The sequence below is a fragment of the Manis pentadactyla genome, chromosome 8 (assembly GCF_030020395.1).
Source record: "Manis pentadactyla isolate mManPen7 chromosome 8, mManPen7.hap1, whole genome shotgun sequence".
In the NCBI taxonomy this organism is placed as follows: Eukaryota; Metazoa; Chordata; class Mammalia; order Pholidota; family Manidae; genus Manis; species Manis pentadactyla.
Window position 1 is genome coordinate 61,396,260 of NC_080026.1, and position 18,310 is coordinate 61,414,569.

The 18,310-nt window shown below is 39.0% G+C and overlaps 1 protein-coding gene across 1 annotated transcript in view; it reads right to left on the reverse strand.

Moving 5' to 3' along the window:
- The window catches only part of LOC130684560 (WASH complex subunit 2-like), a 74,949-nt gene that overhangs the window by 43,346 nt on the left and 13,293 nt on the right, over positions 1 to 18,310 (reverse strand). The window contains 1 exon segment of the mRNA XM_057505803.1: positions 10,861 to 10,923. Coding sequence (XP_057361786.1) covers positions 10,861 to 10,923 — 63 coding nt within the window.

Genomic DNA, 18,310 nt, shown 5'->3' on the forward strand with positions numbered 1-18,310 from the left:
CATCAGTACTCGATCCCTTTGTACTGATTACTGTCACCTGAAGTATCAAAGTGCAGATATGGTAGATTAGTTGCCAATATGCCTGAGGGTTGTCCTGGCAAATGTGTAATTTTTGTGGTCAATTTAAGTATCTCTAACAGTTTGTTCATATCTATCTGAAGTAGCATTTCTAGCCTTTCAATTTAAAGAGTTGCACATTCATTAACTAAATTATCAGAAGTTGGCTTCTTTCACATTTTGGACTCCACTCTCTATATTCCTTCTAGGTAAGATAACTACTTCATTTGGCCCAAAAAGGAAAATCAGTGTTTGCTACCAGCAATTAGGTAAACAGCTGCATTGACAGCTAAAAGCAAAGGATTCAACTAGTGACCATTAGCTATAGTGAGATTACTCAGGAAAAGCCTATTTCCTACTGTTAAGGAATTTTGTTTGGAGCATGGGTGGAAGGAAGGCTATGGAGAGGAACTGTGGAAAGAAAGAGGGAAGAGAAGAGAGAAGCATGCATACAATACTGTCTCCTTTTAGAAATCCACACTCAAGAATTATCCTTTGAACTCTCTGCCCTCTGCAATGACCATGTTGTCTAAAGGGACATCTCCAGATACAATAGTCAAGGTCATCAGACCCTGAGACCCTAGAGCAAGGAGTCAGATTACGCTCCATGGATATGCTAGAGTCAGAAGCAAAGCTAAAATGTAAGTGGATGCATTCTTCTGGTCTGGAGATTATACAGTAAAAAAGTTTTAAATGTGAATGTTTTTCCATAGAATTATTCAAATACAGAACTTACTCAAAGACTATACATACCTCAGGTAGAGATTCCACCAAAATATCTAAACTGCCACCCTCAGGACATACAAGTATGAAGAGGACTTGGTGCAGAGGTGGGAAAAAGTAATGGTAAAAGGGATTAAAGTAGTTTTCTTTGTTTGTGTACACACAAAACAAAGAGGAAATCCCAAGGAAAAACTTCAGGATATGGACACTACCACTGTGAAAGGATTTATGAAAACAGATTGCTAATTCACAGCTATGTTATTTACTTTGCCTACTAAATACCCCCTAAGTTTCCTTCCCACCGTAACGTGGAGACACTAAACAGCACTTACCTCTTCTTCATTCTCTTAGTCACTGTCCACAATACTGCCACAATCGCTGCCTTTTATAAGCGGACCAAATAAAGCAGAGGAGACTGTGTACACAATGACACATGTTGGAGATCTGTCCACTTCAGTCCTCTACTTCTGAGCCCCACCCATCACACACATTAAAAATTATGGTCAAGAAAGTGCTTCACCCTAGGACAACATCCCATCTCCACCTGCCACAGAAAAAAGCTAACTTCTCCTTTACCAGGCATGACCTTTGGACATATCTCCTCCCTAATGACCCTTGGAGGACAGGGGAGAACAATTCTGATGCTTCACACAACAGAAATTCTGGGAAGGTTAATGTTAAGGTTAAAGACACAATGGCAACTAATTTAGTGCATAGAAACCGAAGTGCTAGTTGGGCTAACTGTTTCACTGACTCAGAGGGTGTTCCCACATCTCCCTGTCAAAGAGAAGGTGATGTCTGACTTGGAAGTAATATGTCTGGCAGGCAATGTTTCCTAGGGTCCCTGCTGACTTCTACAGCTCTGCAGTGGCAAAGCAAGCCAGCAAATGTACAGTGCTAAAGGACTGGTCCCAACTTGGTATGACACTGGAAGCTCCAATCGGAAGAAAAGTGTGCTAAGATACAAGTGACTTCTAGAAGAATTTTTTGGCATGTTTTGTGGTATATTTCACTTCATAAAGCACTGGGTGTCAAGACTCAAAATCAATACAGCAACCTTTTGTGTTTACTTCTGAGTGGCTCTATGTTGCCCTAATTGTCTCCTTTGCCAACAGGAGAGCAATAACTACCTGCTAGGCTAACAGTCTGTTCATGAATGCTCACAGAAGCTTTATACATAATAGCCAAAACCGAACAACCCAAATGTCTTTCCACACCTCCATGGTCTCCCTAAGAGCAAGGTACTGAATTTCAGGTTCCCAAAATCTCTACCTGTCATGAGCCTCTTTCTTCATCCTTTAAATACCAGTTCAAGTCTCATCTTTACCCTGATTTCCCCAGCTGGAAGTCAGTTCTCTCTCAGAGCACTTACAATGGTGACTCATATAAGTATCTTTTCTCTCCTGCCATCTGCTAATGCTGCAATAAACATCAAGAGAATAGGAATGATGTCCTGCACCTTTGTACTCCATACTTGGCATCCTGCCTGGTACCTAGTAAGTATTCGACATAAATGCTCGAGTAAAGCAAGCGTCTTTCAACATGACATTGCTACATGACATGCTCACTTCCTCAAAGCAAGGTCCATGTCTTCCTAATTCTGTGTCCAAATAAAGTACCCAAAAAACACAAAAGGCTTTAACAATATAAATAAGGGAATTGAATGTCTTTACCTTTGGTTCAAGGATCAGTTCCACCCGTTCATTAGCATCATCTTCTTCAGAGTCTGAGTTTCCTGCTTTTATATACAGTTGCTCAAATGCACTGTCCAATACTTGTAAACCATAGTTCACAGCCTTCTGAACTTTAGGAATCAAATCCACTTCCTTCTGTTCCTGGGTCTTCTACAAAAAACTACTACTCAGTATGGATCTCTGATAAATTGATACCACCCTAATAAAATACTGTGACTGTCTTCTAATGCCTAAACTAATGCTCCCCATAAATGTCTCAAAAATGTTAACAAAGGTCAGGTTCTGCTGAATGGCTCAACACAGACTTTGGAGTAAGTTTTAAATCCCAAGCTTGTCACTTCAGGTCATGGATCCAACTACCTAAGGTACCAGAGCTCCAGATTCATCATCTTCAAAAACAAAAGCACAACCATTGTGTTAGGGTTCAGCCAGATAACTTACATAAAGGCATCTAGCAATGAACTGGCACATCATAAGCCCTCAAACAGCATTTTATTTCCTGCTATTGGAATGAAGGGCCTAGACCTTTAGCTTCACCATGACTGTATCCCATTAACCTTGGTTAATGGTCCTGTGGACAATTTTTAAAAGAAAATACTTCAGCTAGAGATGTCATTTTCAATTAGAGTTAAAAACAAAAACACAACATCAGAGAATTATACTTATTTTATAAATCTGTTTCAAACAAAGTTTCGTCTCTCATCTATCCTTTACCTCAACCTAGAACAATGCCTCCCACCCACAAAAGTCTAGACATAACCAATCTGCTGAAAATATTCCACAGGTGTCCATTTCCTACCATAGCTGCTCTCAGTGACAGTCCCCTCACTCAACTATGTCACCAGTTGTGAGAAATATTGAAAAAAAAAATTGTGTCATCTTTCCTCTTCACAAATATTATAGAGGTTGATAACATAATTACAGGAAGAACCAAACCATATAGTATTGTTCTGAGGGCCAAAAGGGAAATCCCTGTGAGTTTTTTTATACTTTATCTCTAGTATGGAAGTCTGTCTAATTTAACTTTTTTGTTTTGGCTGCATCTTTTTTCCATTCTGGTATGCTTGGTTCTAGTTAAATACCTATCATTGTACTACATGTGTGAAACATGTTTGTGAAATAAATATATAATGGCTTTAAAAAAATAATTCCCTAAATACGTATCACTTTAAAATTGAACACTGATCTGGTGTAACCAGATACCATTGCATTTAAATAGTGAGCAAATCCTTGAGAACTATTAAAAATGAAATAACTTCTTTAAAAAGGCTAGTAGGCAAAACTATAGCTGGTTTCTAATATCCTTTCCTAGTCTAGTCTCATAGCTTCATATGTTATAAGTAATAGTTACTGATAAAGTACCACTTTTTCAACTGATTTGTATTTTCTGAATAAACTAGAGGTGATTAAATGCTACTCCCACAATAAAACTTACTCACACTACACTGTGCTTTCCTAAGTGGAAAAAAAAGGGTACAACTTCTGCCAGAGTGCTAGAAAGTCAAGATCGTCTGATGTAGGCTTTGGCCCTGGCAGGTGAGAGCCACCAGGAAGAATGGTTGTGCATCTGCAGGATGAGAGGCCCCCAGGGAACAAAAGGTAGAAACTGCTGCCCCTTAACTCCTTGGGCTGTTTATGAATCTCCTACTCCACTCCCTTTCCTTGCCCTTACCTGACGTCCAATAGCTTCCACTAACACAGTCCATAAAATACCAGGTACAACCCAACTCTGAGCCTTAGCTCACGGCACTCTCTCTTGCTGCAATGGCCTTAGAATCTGGCCCATCTTTCCTCACCCAGTAACATCTCATCCTTGAAGCTTTTCCCCGCTATCTTACATCACTGAGCTCCTTCTCATCTGAACTTCCAGAACAGCAGCCACGCAGCTCTGACATGCTCTGTCATGTTGCCCCAGTTAAGACTATAAACTCTTAAGGACAAAGTCTTTCTCGAAGTCACCAGTTCCCTGCAATCTGACTCAAGTCAGAAACTGTTCACTGCACATTCTGTGTCCTCTAATAACACATCGTGTGGCACTCAGAAGGCACTCAATGTGTGGACTATGCCAGCATTCACCATGCCGTAGTTTCATACTGGTAGGAATAATAGTCAAAGCAGTTAATAGAAAGATAGGGAAACACAGCCTTCCAAGAACTAACAAATAACAGCCCCACCTGCGACCTGTTTTTCTATAGCCCTCAAGGTAAAAACGGTTTTTTTTTTAAAGAGGGAACGAGAAGGTAAAGAAGGAGGAAGAGACAGAGAGCATTGTAGCACACAAAACCTAAAATATTTACTATCTGGCCTTCTACAGAAAATCTCTGCGGACCTAGGCTCTATTACAATTATTTTTTTTTTGGTATCATTAATCTACAATTACATGAGCAACATTATGTTTACTAGACTACCCCATCATCAACTCCCCACCACTTACACCATTACAGTCAATGTCCATCAGCATAGAAAGATGCTATAGAATCACTACTTGTCTTCTCTGTGTTTTACAGCCATCCCCATGCACCAACCTGCTACATTATGTCTGCTAATCGTAATGCCCCTTTTTTTCCCCTTATCCCTCCCTTCCAACCCATCCTCCCCAGTCCCTTTCCCTTTGGTAACTGTTAGTCCATTCTTGAGTTCTGTGAGTCTGCTGCTGTTTTGTTCCTTCAGTTTTTTTCTTTGTTCTTATATTCCACAGATGAGTGAAATCATTTGATATTTTTCTTTCTCCACCTGGCTTATTTCATAGAGCATAATACCCTCTAGCTCCATCCATGTTGTTGCAAATGGTAGGATTTGATTTCTTCTTATGGCTGAATAATATTCCATTGTGTATATGTACCACATCTTCTTTATCCATTCATCTACTAATGGACACTTAGGTTGCTTCCAAGTCTTGGCTATTGTAAATAGTGCAGCGATAAACATAGGGGTGCATATGTCTTTTTCAAACTGCTGCTGCATTCTTAGGGCAAATTCCTAGGAGTGGAACTCCTGGGTCAAATGGTAGTTCTATTTTTAGTTTTTTGAGGAACCTCCATACTGCTTTCCACAATGGTTGAACTAATTTACATTCCCACCAGCAGTGTAGGAGGGTTCCCCTTTCTCCACATCCTCAGCAACAATTGTTGTTGTTTGTCTTTTGGATGTTGGCCATCCTTACTGGTGTGAGGTGATATCTCATTGCGGTTTTAATTTGCATTTCTCTGATGATTAGCGATGTGGACCATCTTTTCATGTGCCTGTTGGCCATCTGAATTTCTTCTTTGGAGAAGTGTCTGTTCAGATCCTCTGCACATTTTTTAACTAGATTATTTGATTTTTGTTTGTTGAGGTGCATCAGCATTTTATTTAATTTGGATGTCAACCCTTTATCACATATGTCATTCATGAATATGTTCTCCCATACTGTAGGATGCCTTTATGTTCTGTTGGTAATGTCCTTTGCTGTACAGAAGCTTTCAGCCTGATATAGTTCCACTTGTTCATTTTTGCTTTTGATTCCCTTGCCCAGGGAGATATGTTCACGAACAAGTTCCTCAAATTTATGTCCAAGAGATTTTAGCCTATATTATTTTCTAAGAGTTTTATGGTTTCATGGCTTACATTTGGTTCTTGGATCCATTTTGAGTATACTTTTGTGTATGGGTTTAGACAGTGATCCAGTTTCATTCTCTTACATGTAGCTGTCCAGTTTTGCCAACACCAGCTGTTGAAGAGGCTGTCATTTCCCCATTGTATATCAATGGTGCCTTTATCAAATACTAATTGACCATATATGTTTGGTTTAATATCTGGACCTTCTATTCTGTTCCACTGGTCTGTGGGTCTGTCTGTTCTTGTGCCAGTACCAAATTGTCTTGATTACTGTGGCTTTGTAGTAGAGCTCGAAGTTGGGAAGTGAGATCTCCCCTGCTTTATTCTTCCTTCTCAGGATTGCTTTGGCTATTCAGAGTCCTTTGTGATTCCATATGAATTTTAGAAAAATTTGTTCCATTTTGTTGAAGAATGCTGTTGGTATTTTGATAGGGATTGCATTGAATCTGTAGATATCCTTAGGCAGGGATGGCCATTTTGACAATATTAATTCTTCTTAGCCAAGAGCATGGGATGAGTTTCCATTTGTTAGTGTCCTCTTTCATTTCTCTTAAGAGCGTCTTGTAGTTGTCAGGGTATAGGTCTTTCACTTCCTTGGTTAGGTTTATTCCTAGGTATTTTCTTTTTTTGATGCAATTGTTAATGGAATTGTTTTCCTGACTTCTCATTCTGCTAGTTCATCGTGTACAGGAAAGTAACAGATTTCTGTATATTAATTTTGTATCCTGCAACATTGGTGAATTCAGATATTAGTTCTAGTAGATTCAGAGTGGAGTCTTTAGGGTTTTTTATATTCAATATCATGTCATCTGCAAATAGTGACAGTTTGACTACTTCTTTACCAGTCTGGATGCCTTGTATTTCTTTGTGTTGTCTGACTGCCATGGCTTGGACCTCGAAAACTATGTTAAATAACAGTGGGGACCAAGTGGGCATCCATGACTTGTTCCCTATCTTAGGTGAAAAGCTTTCAGCTTCTCGCTGTTAAGTATGATGTTGGCTGTGGGTTTGTCATATATGGCCTTTACTGTGTTGAGGTACTTGACCTTTATGCCCATTTTGTTGAGAGTTTTTATCATGAATGGATGTTGAATTTTGTTGAGTGCTTTTTCAGCATCTATGGAGATGATCATGTGGTTTTTGTCCTTTTTGTTGATGTGGTGGATGATGTTGATGGATTTTCGAATGTTGTACCATCCTTGCATCCCTGGGATGAATACCACTTGGTCATGATGTATGATCCTCTTGATGTATTTTTGAATTTGGTTTGCTAATATTTTGTTGAGTATTTCTGCATCCATGTTCATCAGGGATATTGGTCTTTAATTTTCCTCTTTTGTGGGGTCTTTGCCTGTTTTTGGTATTAGAGTGATGCTGGCTTCATAGAATGAGTTTGGGAGTATTCCCTCCTCTTCTATTTTTTTGGAAAACTTTAAGGAGAACAGGTATTATGTCTTCTCTATATGAATGATAAAATTCAGCGGTGAAATCATCTGGTCTGGTGGTTTTGTTCTTGGGTAGTTTTTTGATTACTGATTCAATTTTGTTGCAGGTAATTGGTCTGTTTAGATTTTCTGTTTCTTCCTTGGTCAGTCTTGGAAGGTTGTATTTTTCTAGGAAGTTGTCCATTTCTTCTAGGTTATCCAGTTTGTTAGCATATAGATTTTTACAGTATTCTGTAAGAATTCTTTGTATTTCTCTGTGGTCCGTCGTGGTGTTTCCTTTTAAATGTCTGAGTCTGTTTATGTGTGCAGATTCTCTTTTTCTTTTAATAAGTCTGGCTATGAGTTTGTCTATTTTGTTTATTTTCTCAAAGAACCAGCTCTTGGTTTCATTGTTTTTTTTCCATTGTTTTACTCTTCTCAATTTTACTTATTTCTTCTCTGATCTTTATTATGTCTCTCCTTCTGTTGACTTTGGGCCTCATTTGTTCTTCTTTTTCCAGTTTCAGTAATTGTGACTTTATGGACTATTCATTTGGGATTGTTCTTCCTTCTTTAAAAAGGCCTGGATTGCGATATACTTTCCTCTTAGAACTGCCTTCGCTACATCCCACAGAAGCTGGGCCTTTGTGCTGTTGTTGTCATTTGTTTCTACATATTGCTTGATCTCTGTTTTAATTTGGTCATTGATCCATTGACTATTTAGGAGCACGCTGTTAAGCCTCCATGTGTTTGTGAGCCTTTTTGTTTTCTTTGTATAATTTATTTTGAGTTTTATACCTTTGTTATCTGAGAAGTTGGTTGGAAGAATTTCAATTTTTTGAATTTACTGAGTCTGTTTTTGTGGCCTACTATGTGGTCTATTCTGGAAAATGTTCCATGTGCACTTGAGAAGAATGTGTATTCTGCTGCTTTTGGGTGTAGAGTTCTGTAGACATCTGTTAGGTCCATCTGTTCTAGTCTGTTGTTCAGTGCCTCTGTGTCCTTACTTATTTTCTGTCTGGCATATCTGTCCTTTGGAATGAGTGGTGTGTTGAGTTCTCCTAGAATTTTCTTACTGGTCTGTTGCATTCTATTTCCTTCTTTAATTCTGTTAGTGTTTGTTTCACATATGTCGGTGCTCCTGTATTGGTTGCATACATATTTATAATGGTTATACTCTCTTGTTGGACTGCCCCCTTTATCAATATATAATGTCCTTCTTTATCTCTTGTTACTTTCTTTGTTTTGAAGTCTATTTTTTCTGATACAAGTAACGCAACACCTGCTTTTTTTCTCCCTGTTGTTTGCATGAAATATCTTTTTCCATCCCTTCACTTTTAGTCTGTGTATGTCTTTGGGTTTGAGGTGAATCTCTTATAAGTATTATACAGATGGGTCTGGCATTTTTATCTATTCTATTACTCTGTGTCTTTTAATTGGTGCATTCAGTCCATTTACATTTAGGGTAATTATCCAAAGATATGTATTTATTGCCATTGCAGGCTTTGGATTCATGGTTATCAAAGGTTCAAGGGTAGCTTCACTACTATCTAAACATCTAACTTAGCTCTCTTTTAAGCTATTAAGACAGTCTGATGATTCTTTATTTCTCTCCCTTCTTATTCCTTCTCCATTCTTTAGATGTTGTTTTTTTCTGAACTCTTTTGTGTTTCCTTTGACTGCTTTTGTGGCTGGTTGATTTATTTTTTGCCTTTAGTTAGTATTTGGATAGTTGGCTTTCTTTGCTCTGATTTTATTTTCTCTGATGACATCTATTTAGCTTTAGGAGTGCTTCGATGTAGAGCAGTCCCCTTAAAATATTCTGTAGAGGTGGTTTGTGGGAGGCAAATTCCCTCAAGTTTTGCTTGTGTGGAAATTGTTTAATCCCTTCTTCAAATTGTAATGATAATCGTGCTGGATTCAGTATCCTTGGTTCAAGGCCCTTCTGTTTCATTGCATTAAATATACCATGGCATTCTCTTTTGGCCTACAATGTTTTTGTTATGAAGTGTGATGGGTTTTCCGTTGTAGGTGATCTTTTTTCTCTCTCTGGCTACCTTTAATACACTGTCCTTGTCTTTGATCTTTGACATTTTAATTATTATATGCCTTGGTGTTGTCCTCCTTTGGTCCCTTGTATTGGTAGATCTGTGGGCTTCCATGGTCTTGAGAGATTTTTTCCTTCCCCACCTTGGGGAAGTTTTCAGGAATTATTTCTTCAAAAATATTTTCTACCCCTTTTTCTCTCTTCTTCTTCTTCTGGTACCCCGATAATGTGAATATTGTTCCGTTTGGATTGGCCACACAGTTCTCTTAATATTCTTTCATTCCTAGAGATCCTTTTCCCTCTGTCTGCCTCAGCTTCTCTGTATTCCTGTTGTGATTTCTATTCCATTAACAATCTCTTGCACCTCGTCCAGTCTCCTCTTAAGACCTTCTATTGATTGTTTCATTTCTGTTATCTCCCTCCGGACTTCATCCCTTAGCTCTTGCATATTTGTCTTCAAGTTCATCAGCATGGTTATGACTTTTATTTTGAGTTATTTTTCAGGAAGACTGGTTATCTCTATCTCACCAAGCCCTCTCTCTGGGGATCTCTGAGTGATTATTGACTGGACCAGACTCTTCTGCTTTTCATGGGGACAGAAGTGGTTGCACGTGTGTCTGCTGGGAGAACAAAGTCCCTTAATGCTTGCTCGTCACCTTGCCCTTCTCTGCTGCCTGTGTCGGTTACCCACACACTGAGAGAAATCTCTGGGATAATCCCCTGAGCTGCCATGTGCGGGGAGGCCCTTGGGATAGCCTAGAGCTCTGCCAGGTGTTCCAGGTGTGCCGGGTGTGTGCTCCTGCCAGAACTGCACCCCTTCCTGCCTTCCTGACCTTGCTCCAGCTTCTGCTACATGTGCAAGTTAACCTGCACACTGGGAGTAGTCTCTGGGGTAATCCACTGAGCTGCCATGGTCAGGGCAGCCCTCGGGATAGCCTGGAGCCCTCCGTGGGGTCTCCTGCGGGAACAGCACCCCTTTGTGCCTTCTAACCCTTGCTCCAGCTTCTGCTGCCAGTGGTGGTTATCTGCACCCCAGGAGCAGTGTCTGGGATAATCTCCTGACCTGCCGTGGGTGAGGTGGCCCTCAGAATAGCTAGGCTCTATTCTTAAGCCTGAATTCAGGAACTTTGTATTCCTTAACACACTATATTTCAAAATACAAACCAAAGACTTTAATTGTTGGGCTTTCAGAAGTAGCCTTTCCCATTTTCTCCAATAATCCCCCTGCCCACCATCCCCCACCAGACACATTACAAATGTCCATAATTTCTCGCTTCCAAGTTAGTAACTAAATGGAAGAGAGATTCAGTGCAATTACCTGTTCTGCTTTCTCCACCTCAGGCTTGAGTACTGGCTCCTCCACTTCTTCATCATATATATGCTAAATATGGAAGAAAATTCACTTTTAAATGAATTATAAACATCATGTGGAATAAATCATAATGGAAGATCTCAACATACAATAAAAAAGGGCAAAGATAGGGAAGGAATATTTCAACAGCCAGAAGGAAGATTTTTCAAGAAATGCCTAGGGCCACTGGTCAGGGACAAAAAGCAAAGAAGAGTAATCAATTAACCAAAAAATTACATTTTATAAATATTAAGAACTACAGATTTAGAATTCAAGATGGCGGCATGAGAGGTGAGACAGAGAATTCCTCCCCAAATCACATACAGTGTGAAAACATAGTTAATACAATTAGCCCTAAAAGAGCAACAGGAAAGAAGGCTGCACCAGACTGCATACAGACCTCACGAACAGAGCAGACGTCACGAAACAGGGTAATGTACAAAAGCTTTGATTTGGCGGGACCCAAGCCCTACCCCCACCTTAATTCACTGGCGGGAGGAAGGAAAAGGAGCTGGAAGGGGGTGGAAGCCTAAGACTGCTGAACACCCAACCCTGGAGGTCTGCTTTGGAGGAAAAACCTACATTGTGTGGTGCTCTGGAGGTTGGTGGGGTTGGGAAGCTGGGATAGGCAGAGTGCTTGAGAGACTGAGACTCTGGCAGTTTGTGAAGGATGGGGATCCACAGTCAGCTACTCTTGAGAGAAATGAAAGGCAGGTGGTCTGAGAGGCTTCCTAGCAGTGAGAGGGTTGCTGAAGGGGTGGGGTTTGCACAGAGCTGGCTACGTGGGAGAAGGGATAGGTGGACAAGTTTTTCTGGGTGCACTCTGCCCAGCAGGTTGGGAACTTTGAGGAGCTTCAGGCACTCCATCCCCCTGGTTGCCTACTCAGCTCCAAGGCTCCCCCACTGTGATATGCAGCCTGCTGAGCCTTCCTCCTGGCCTGATGGTACCTGCTTACAAACCAGCAGTCCCTGTGCCTGCGGCAGGCCAGGCAGGAGGCCCCGCCCACAGCAGCTAGAGATGCCAAGCACAGAGGCTGACACCTGTGTGCTTGGCCCACTGGCTCTGATATTGGAGACAGACACTGCAGCCGGGAATCAGGAAACAGCTCTTTCCTCCCCCCAGGCACCAGCACCACTCCCCTATGACCCCCAACCTCACTCTAGGGGCTGAGAAGCACCAGAGACTAGAGCTTCTGGGCACTAGAGGGCACCACATAGAATTATGAAGCATCAAAGGAACCTGGATCAGACCAAACTCTCACAATCCCCAGAAAAAGGGACAAATGAAACTGAACTCACCAATCTTCCTGAAAGAGAGTTTAAAATAAAAATCATAAACATGCACATGGAGGTACAGAAAAATATTCAAGAAGTCAGGGATGAATTAAGAGGGAGATTCAATCAGTAAGAAATTCCATATCGGAAATGAAACATACAATGAAGGGATTTTAAAGGCAGATTAGATGTAGTAGAGAGATGGTAAATGGAATAGAAATTAGAGAAGAGGAATACAAAGAAGCTGAGGCAGAGAGAGAAAAAAGGATCTCTAAGAATGAAAGAATATTGAGAGAACTGTTTGACCAATTGAAACGGAACAATATCCGCACTATAGGGGTACCAAAAGAAGAGGAGAGAGAAAAGGGGATAGAAAGTGTTATTAAGGAGGTAATTGCTGAAAAGTTCCCCAATCTGGGAAAGAGACAGTTTCTCAAGACATGGTGGTGCACAGATCTTCCAACAAAAGGGACCCAAGGAAGACAACAACAAGACATATAATAATTAAAATTGCAAAGGTCAAGGCGAAAGACAGACTTTTAAAAGCAGCTAGAGAGAAAAAAAGATCACGTACAAAGGAAAACCCATCAGGCTATTATCAGATTTCTCAACAGAAACCTTACAGGCCAGAAGGGAGTGGTATGATATATTTAATGCAATGAAGTAGAAGAGCCTTGAACCAAGAATAGTCTACCTGGCAAGGTTATCATTTAAATTTGAAGGAGGGATTAAACAATTTTCAGATAAGCAAAAGCTGAGAGAATTTGCCTCCCACAAATCACATCTACAGTGTATTCTGGAGGGACTGCTATAGATGGAAGTATTCCTAAGGCTAAATAGATGTCACCAGGGGAAATAAAACCAGAGCAAAGTAGAACAATTAATTACTAAGCAGATCCAAAATCAAATCAACAACCACCAAAGTCAATCAAGGGATAGACAAAGAGTACAGAATATGATACCTAACATATAAAGAATGGGGAAGGAATAAAAAAGAGGAAAAAAAAGAACCTTTAGGTTGTGTTTGTAATAGCATACAAAATGAGTTAAATTAGCCTGTTAGATACTAAGTGAATTACCCTTGACCCTTTGGTAATCACTAATCTAAAGTCTGCAGTGGCAATAAGTACATACCTATTGATAATCACCCTAAACATAAATAAATGGTCTGAGTGCACCAATCAAAAGAAACAGAGTCATTGAATGGACAAAAAAACAAGACCCATCTATATGCTGCCTATAAGAGACTCACATTAAATCCAAAGACATACACAGACTGAAAGTAAAGGGATGGAAAAAGATATTTCATGCAACTAATAGGGAGAAAAAAGCAGGAGTTGCAGTACTTGTATCAGACAAATTACACTTCAAAACAAAGAAAGTAACAAGAGACAAAGTAGGACATTAAATAATGATAAAGGGGTTAGTCCAACAGGAGGACATAACTATTATAAATATCTATGCTCCCAACACAGGATCACCAACATATGTGAAACAAATACTGACAGAATTAATAGGGGAAATAGAATGCAATGCATTCATTTTATGACACTTCAACACACCACTCACTCCGAAGGACAGATCAATCAGACAGGAAATTAAGTAAAGAGACAGGGGCACTGAACAACATACTAGAACAGATGGCCCTGACAGACATCTACAGAACAGTTCATCCAAATGCAACAGGATATACATTTTTATCAAGTGCACATGGAACATTTTCAAGAACAGATCTTATACTAGGCCACAAAAAGAGCCTCAGTAAAGTAAAAAAGATTGAAATTGTACCAATCAGCTTCTCAGATCATAAAGGTATGAAACAAGAAATAAATTAAAGAAAGAAAATGAAAAAGCTCACAAACACATGGAGGCTTAATAACATGCTCCTAAATAATCAATGGATCAATGACCAAACTAAAACAGAGATCAAGCAATATATGGAGACAAATGAGAACAATAATTCAACACAGCAAAATCTGTGGGACACAGCGAAGGCTGTGCTACGAGGGAAGTATACTGCAATACAGGCCTACCTCATGAAAGAAGAACAATCCCATATGAACAGTCTAAACTCACAATTAACAAAACTAGAAAAGGAAGAACAAATGAGGCCCAAAGTCAGAAGAAGGAGGAACATAATAAAGATTAGAGCAGAAATAAATAAAATTGAGAAGTATAAAACAAAAGAAAGAATAAATGAAAGCAGGAGCTGGTTCTTTGAGAAAATAAATGAAATAGATAAACCCCTAGGCAGACTTATCAAAAAAAAAACAGAGTCTACAAAGATAAACAGAATCAGAAATGAGAAAGGAAAAATCACTATGGACACCAGAATAATACAAAGAATTATGAGAGAATACTATGAAAAATTATATGCTAACAAACTGGATAACCTAGAAGAAATGGACAACTTTCTTGAAAAATACAACCCTCAAAGGCTGATACAGAAAGAAACAGAAAATCTGAATAGACCAATTACCAGCAAGGAAACTGAACTGGTAATCAAAAAACTATCTAAGAACAAAACTTCTGGACAATATGGTTTCACTACTGAATTTTATCAAACATTTAGTGAAGACCTTTTATCCACCCTCCTCTAAGTTTTCCAAAAAGTAGAAGAGGAGGGAATACTCCCAAACTCATCATATGAGGCCAATATCACTCTAATACCAAAACCAGGCAAAAACACCACAAAAAAAGAAAATTATAGACCAATATCCCTGATGAACATATATGCAAAAATACTCAACAAAATATAAGCAAACCGAATTCAAAAATACATCAAAAAGAACATCGATCATGATCAAGTAGTATTCATCCCATGGATGCAAGGATAGTGCAACATTTGAAAATCCATCAACATCATCCACTACATCAACAAAAAGGACAAAAACCACATGATTATCATCATAGATGCTGAAAATGCATTCGACAAAATTCAACATCCATTCATGATAAAAACTCTCAACAAAATGGGTTTAGAAGGCAAGTACCTCAACATAACAAAGGCCATATATGACAAACCCACAGCCAACATTATACTTAATAGCGAGAAGCTGAAAGCTTTTCCTTTAAGATCGGGAACAAGATAAGGATACCCACTCTCCCAACTTTTATTCAACATAGTTCTGGGTGTCCTAGCCACGGCAATCAGACAACACAAATAATTGAAAGGCATCCAGATTGGTAAAGAAGAAGTCAACTGTCACTATTTGCAGATGACATGATATTGTATATAAAAAACCCTAAAGAATCCACTCCAAAAGTACTAGACCTAATATCTGAAGTCAGGAAAGTTGCAGGATACAAAATTAATGCACAGAAATCTGTTGCATTCCTATACACTAACGATGAACTAGCAGAAAGAGAAATCAGGAAAACAATTCCATTCACAATAGCATCAAAAAGAATAAAATACCTAGGAATAAACCTAACCAAGGAAGTGAAAGATCTATACCCTGAAAACTACAAGACATTCTTAAGAGAAATGAAAGATGACACTAATAAATGGAAACTCATCCCATGCTCTTGGCTAGGAAGAATTAATATTGTCAAAATGGCCATCCTGCCTAAAGCAATCTACAGATTCAATGCAATCCCTATCAAAATAACAACAGCATTTTTCAACGAACTGGAACAAATAGTTCTAAAATTCATATGGAACCACAAAAGACCCTGAATAGCCAAAGCAATCCTGAGAAGGAAGAATAAAGCGGGGGGAAATTATGCTCCCTGACTTCAAGCTCTACTATGAAGCCACAGTAATCAAGACAATTTGGTACTGGCACCAGAACAGACCCATAGATCAATAGAACAGAGAGCCCAGAGAAAAACCTAAACATATACAGTCAATTAATATCCGATAAAGGAGCCATGGATATACAATGGGGAAATGACAGCCTCTTCAACAGCTAGTGTGGACAGCTACATGTAAGAGAATGAAACTGGATCATTGTCTAACCCCATACACAAAAGTAAACTCAAAATGGATCAAAGACCTGAATGTAAGTCATGAAACCATAAAACTCTTAGAAAAAAACATAGGCAAAAATCTCTTGGACATAAACATGAGGAACTTCTTTATGAACATATCTCCCCAGGCAAGGGAAACAAAAGCAAAAATGAACAAGTGGAACTATATCAAACTAAAAAGCTTCTGTACAGCAAAGGACATCATCAGTAGAACAAAAAAACATCCTACATTATGGGAGAATATATTCATAAATGACATCTGATAAAGGACTGACATCCAAATTACATAAAGAGCTCACGCACCTCAACAAAAATCAAATTATCCAATTAAATAATGGTCATAGGAGCTGGAGACAGTTCTCCAAAGAAGAAATTCAGATGGCCAAGAGGCACATGAAAAGATGCTCCACATTGCTAATTGTCAGAGAAATGCAAATTAAATCCACAATGAGATAAACAACAAATGTTGGCAAGGATGCTGAGAAAGGAGAACCCTCCTACACTGCTGGTGGGAATGTAAATTAGTTCAACCACTGTGGAAAGCAGTATGGAGGTTCCTCAAAAAACTAAAACTAGAAATACCATTTGACCCAGGAATTTCACTCCTAGGCCCTAAGACAGGAGCCCAGTTTCAAGAACACATATGCACTCCTGTGTTTATTGCAGCACTATTTACAATAGCCAAGAAATGGAAGCAACCTAAGTGTCCATCAGTAGATGAATGGATAAAGATGTGGCACACATACACAATGGAATATTATTCAGCCATAAGAAGAAAACAAATCCTACCATTTGCAACAACCTGGATGGAGCTAGATGGTATTATGCTCAGTGAAATAAGCCAGGTGGAGAAAGACAAGTATCAAATGATTTCACTCATCTGTGGAGTATAAGAACAAAGCAAAAACTGAAGGAATAAAACAGCAGCAGACTCACAGAACCCAAGAATGGACTAACAGTTACCAAAGGGAAAGGGATCAGGGAGGATGGGTCACAAGGGAGGGACAAGGGGGGAAAAAGGGGCTTTACGATTAGCACGTATAATGTGGCGGGGTGGGGGGACAAAGGGAAGGTAGTATAACAGAGAAGACAAGTAGTGATTCTACAACATCTTACTATGCTGATGGATAGTGACTGTAATGGGCTATGTGGTAGAGACTTGATAATAGGGGGAGTCTTGTAACCATTATGTTGTTCATGTAATTGTACATTAATCATTACATGTAATCGTAGCAAAATCATTAAAAAAAAAAAAAAGAAAACTACCCCCCTTCCACCGAAAAGACATTAAGAACTTCAAATGACTAGAAAAGAGGAAAAAAGGAAAGCTCAATCTCATTGCTGACCAGAGTCACAAAAGCAGTAAGATACCAGTTTTCATACCTTTTTGTTTAACCTAATACTTAATGCAGACAGAGCAATGATACAGGTACTCAAATGTGAGGCTACTGAGGTTGTCATCCAGGAGAACTCATCTACTAGGTAACAAGAGCTTTTAGTATTTTGAGCAATGGAAATGGTAAAGGTTAAAGTTATTTTCACCCTCTTATTTAAAATAGTTGTTAAGTTTTTATTATCCCGTTTATATGAAAGCAGGCCAACCCCACCAATGATCTGCTAGAAGGCCAGGCATCTGACTGACTTAGAGAGCATGGGCAGTCAGGCCTCTGTTTTGAAATAAGGCTATTGTTCTGACAACTCGTTGTGATTTTCTTTTAACTTTTTATTGTTTTTTAAGCTACCAATGTAAAATATGCTTGTTATAAATAGTGGGGTGATGAAAACACTCTGAAATTAGATACTGGTAATGGTTACAAAACATAAACATACTAAAACCTACTGGCTTGTATTAACTGTTAAATGGGTGAATTTTATGGTATGTTAATTGTACTCAATTAAAACTAAGTCAATTTAAAGATATATGTGAGAAGAATATATTTAAAAACATTCCATCCCTACATCCAACCTAACCCTCAGAATAACCAAGGTAAGCTTGGTGTGAGTTCCTTTCTGTTTTCTGTGGCTCTAATGCAAACACACACAGACATAAGCAAATATTCAGAGTTCTCCCATCCTTTCTGCTTCTGAATAAAAATGCAACCAATCACATTCCTCTGCCCCAGTTTTTCACTTAAAGCTCTCATAAACCACTTTCCAGATCAATGAATAC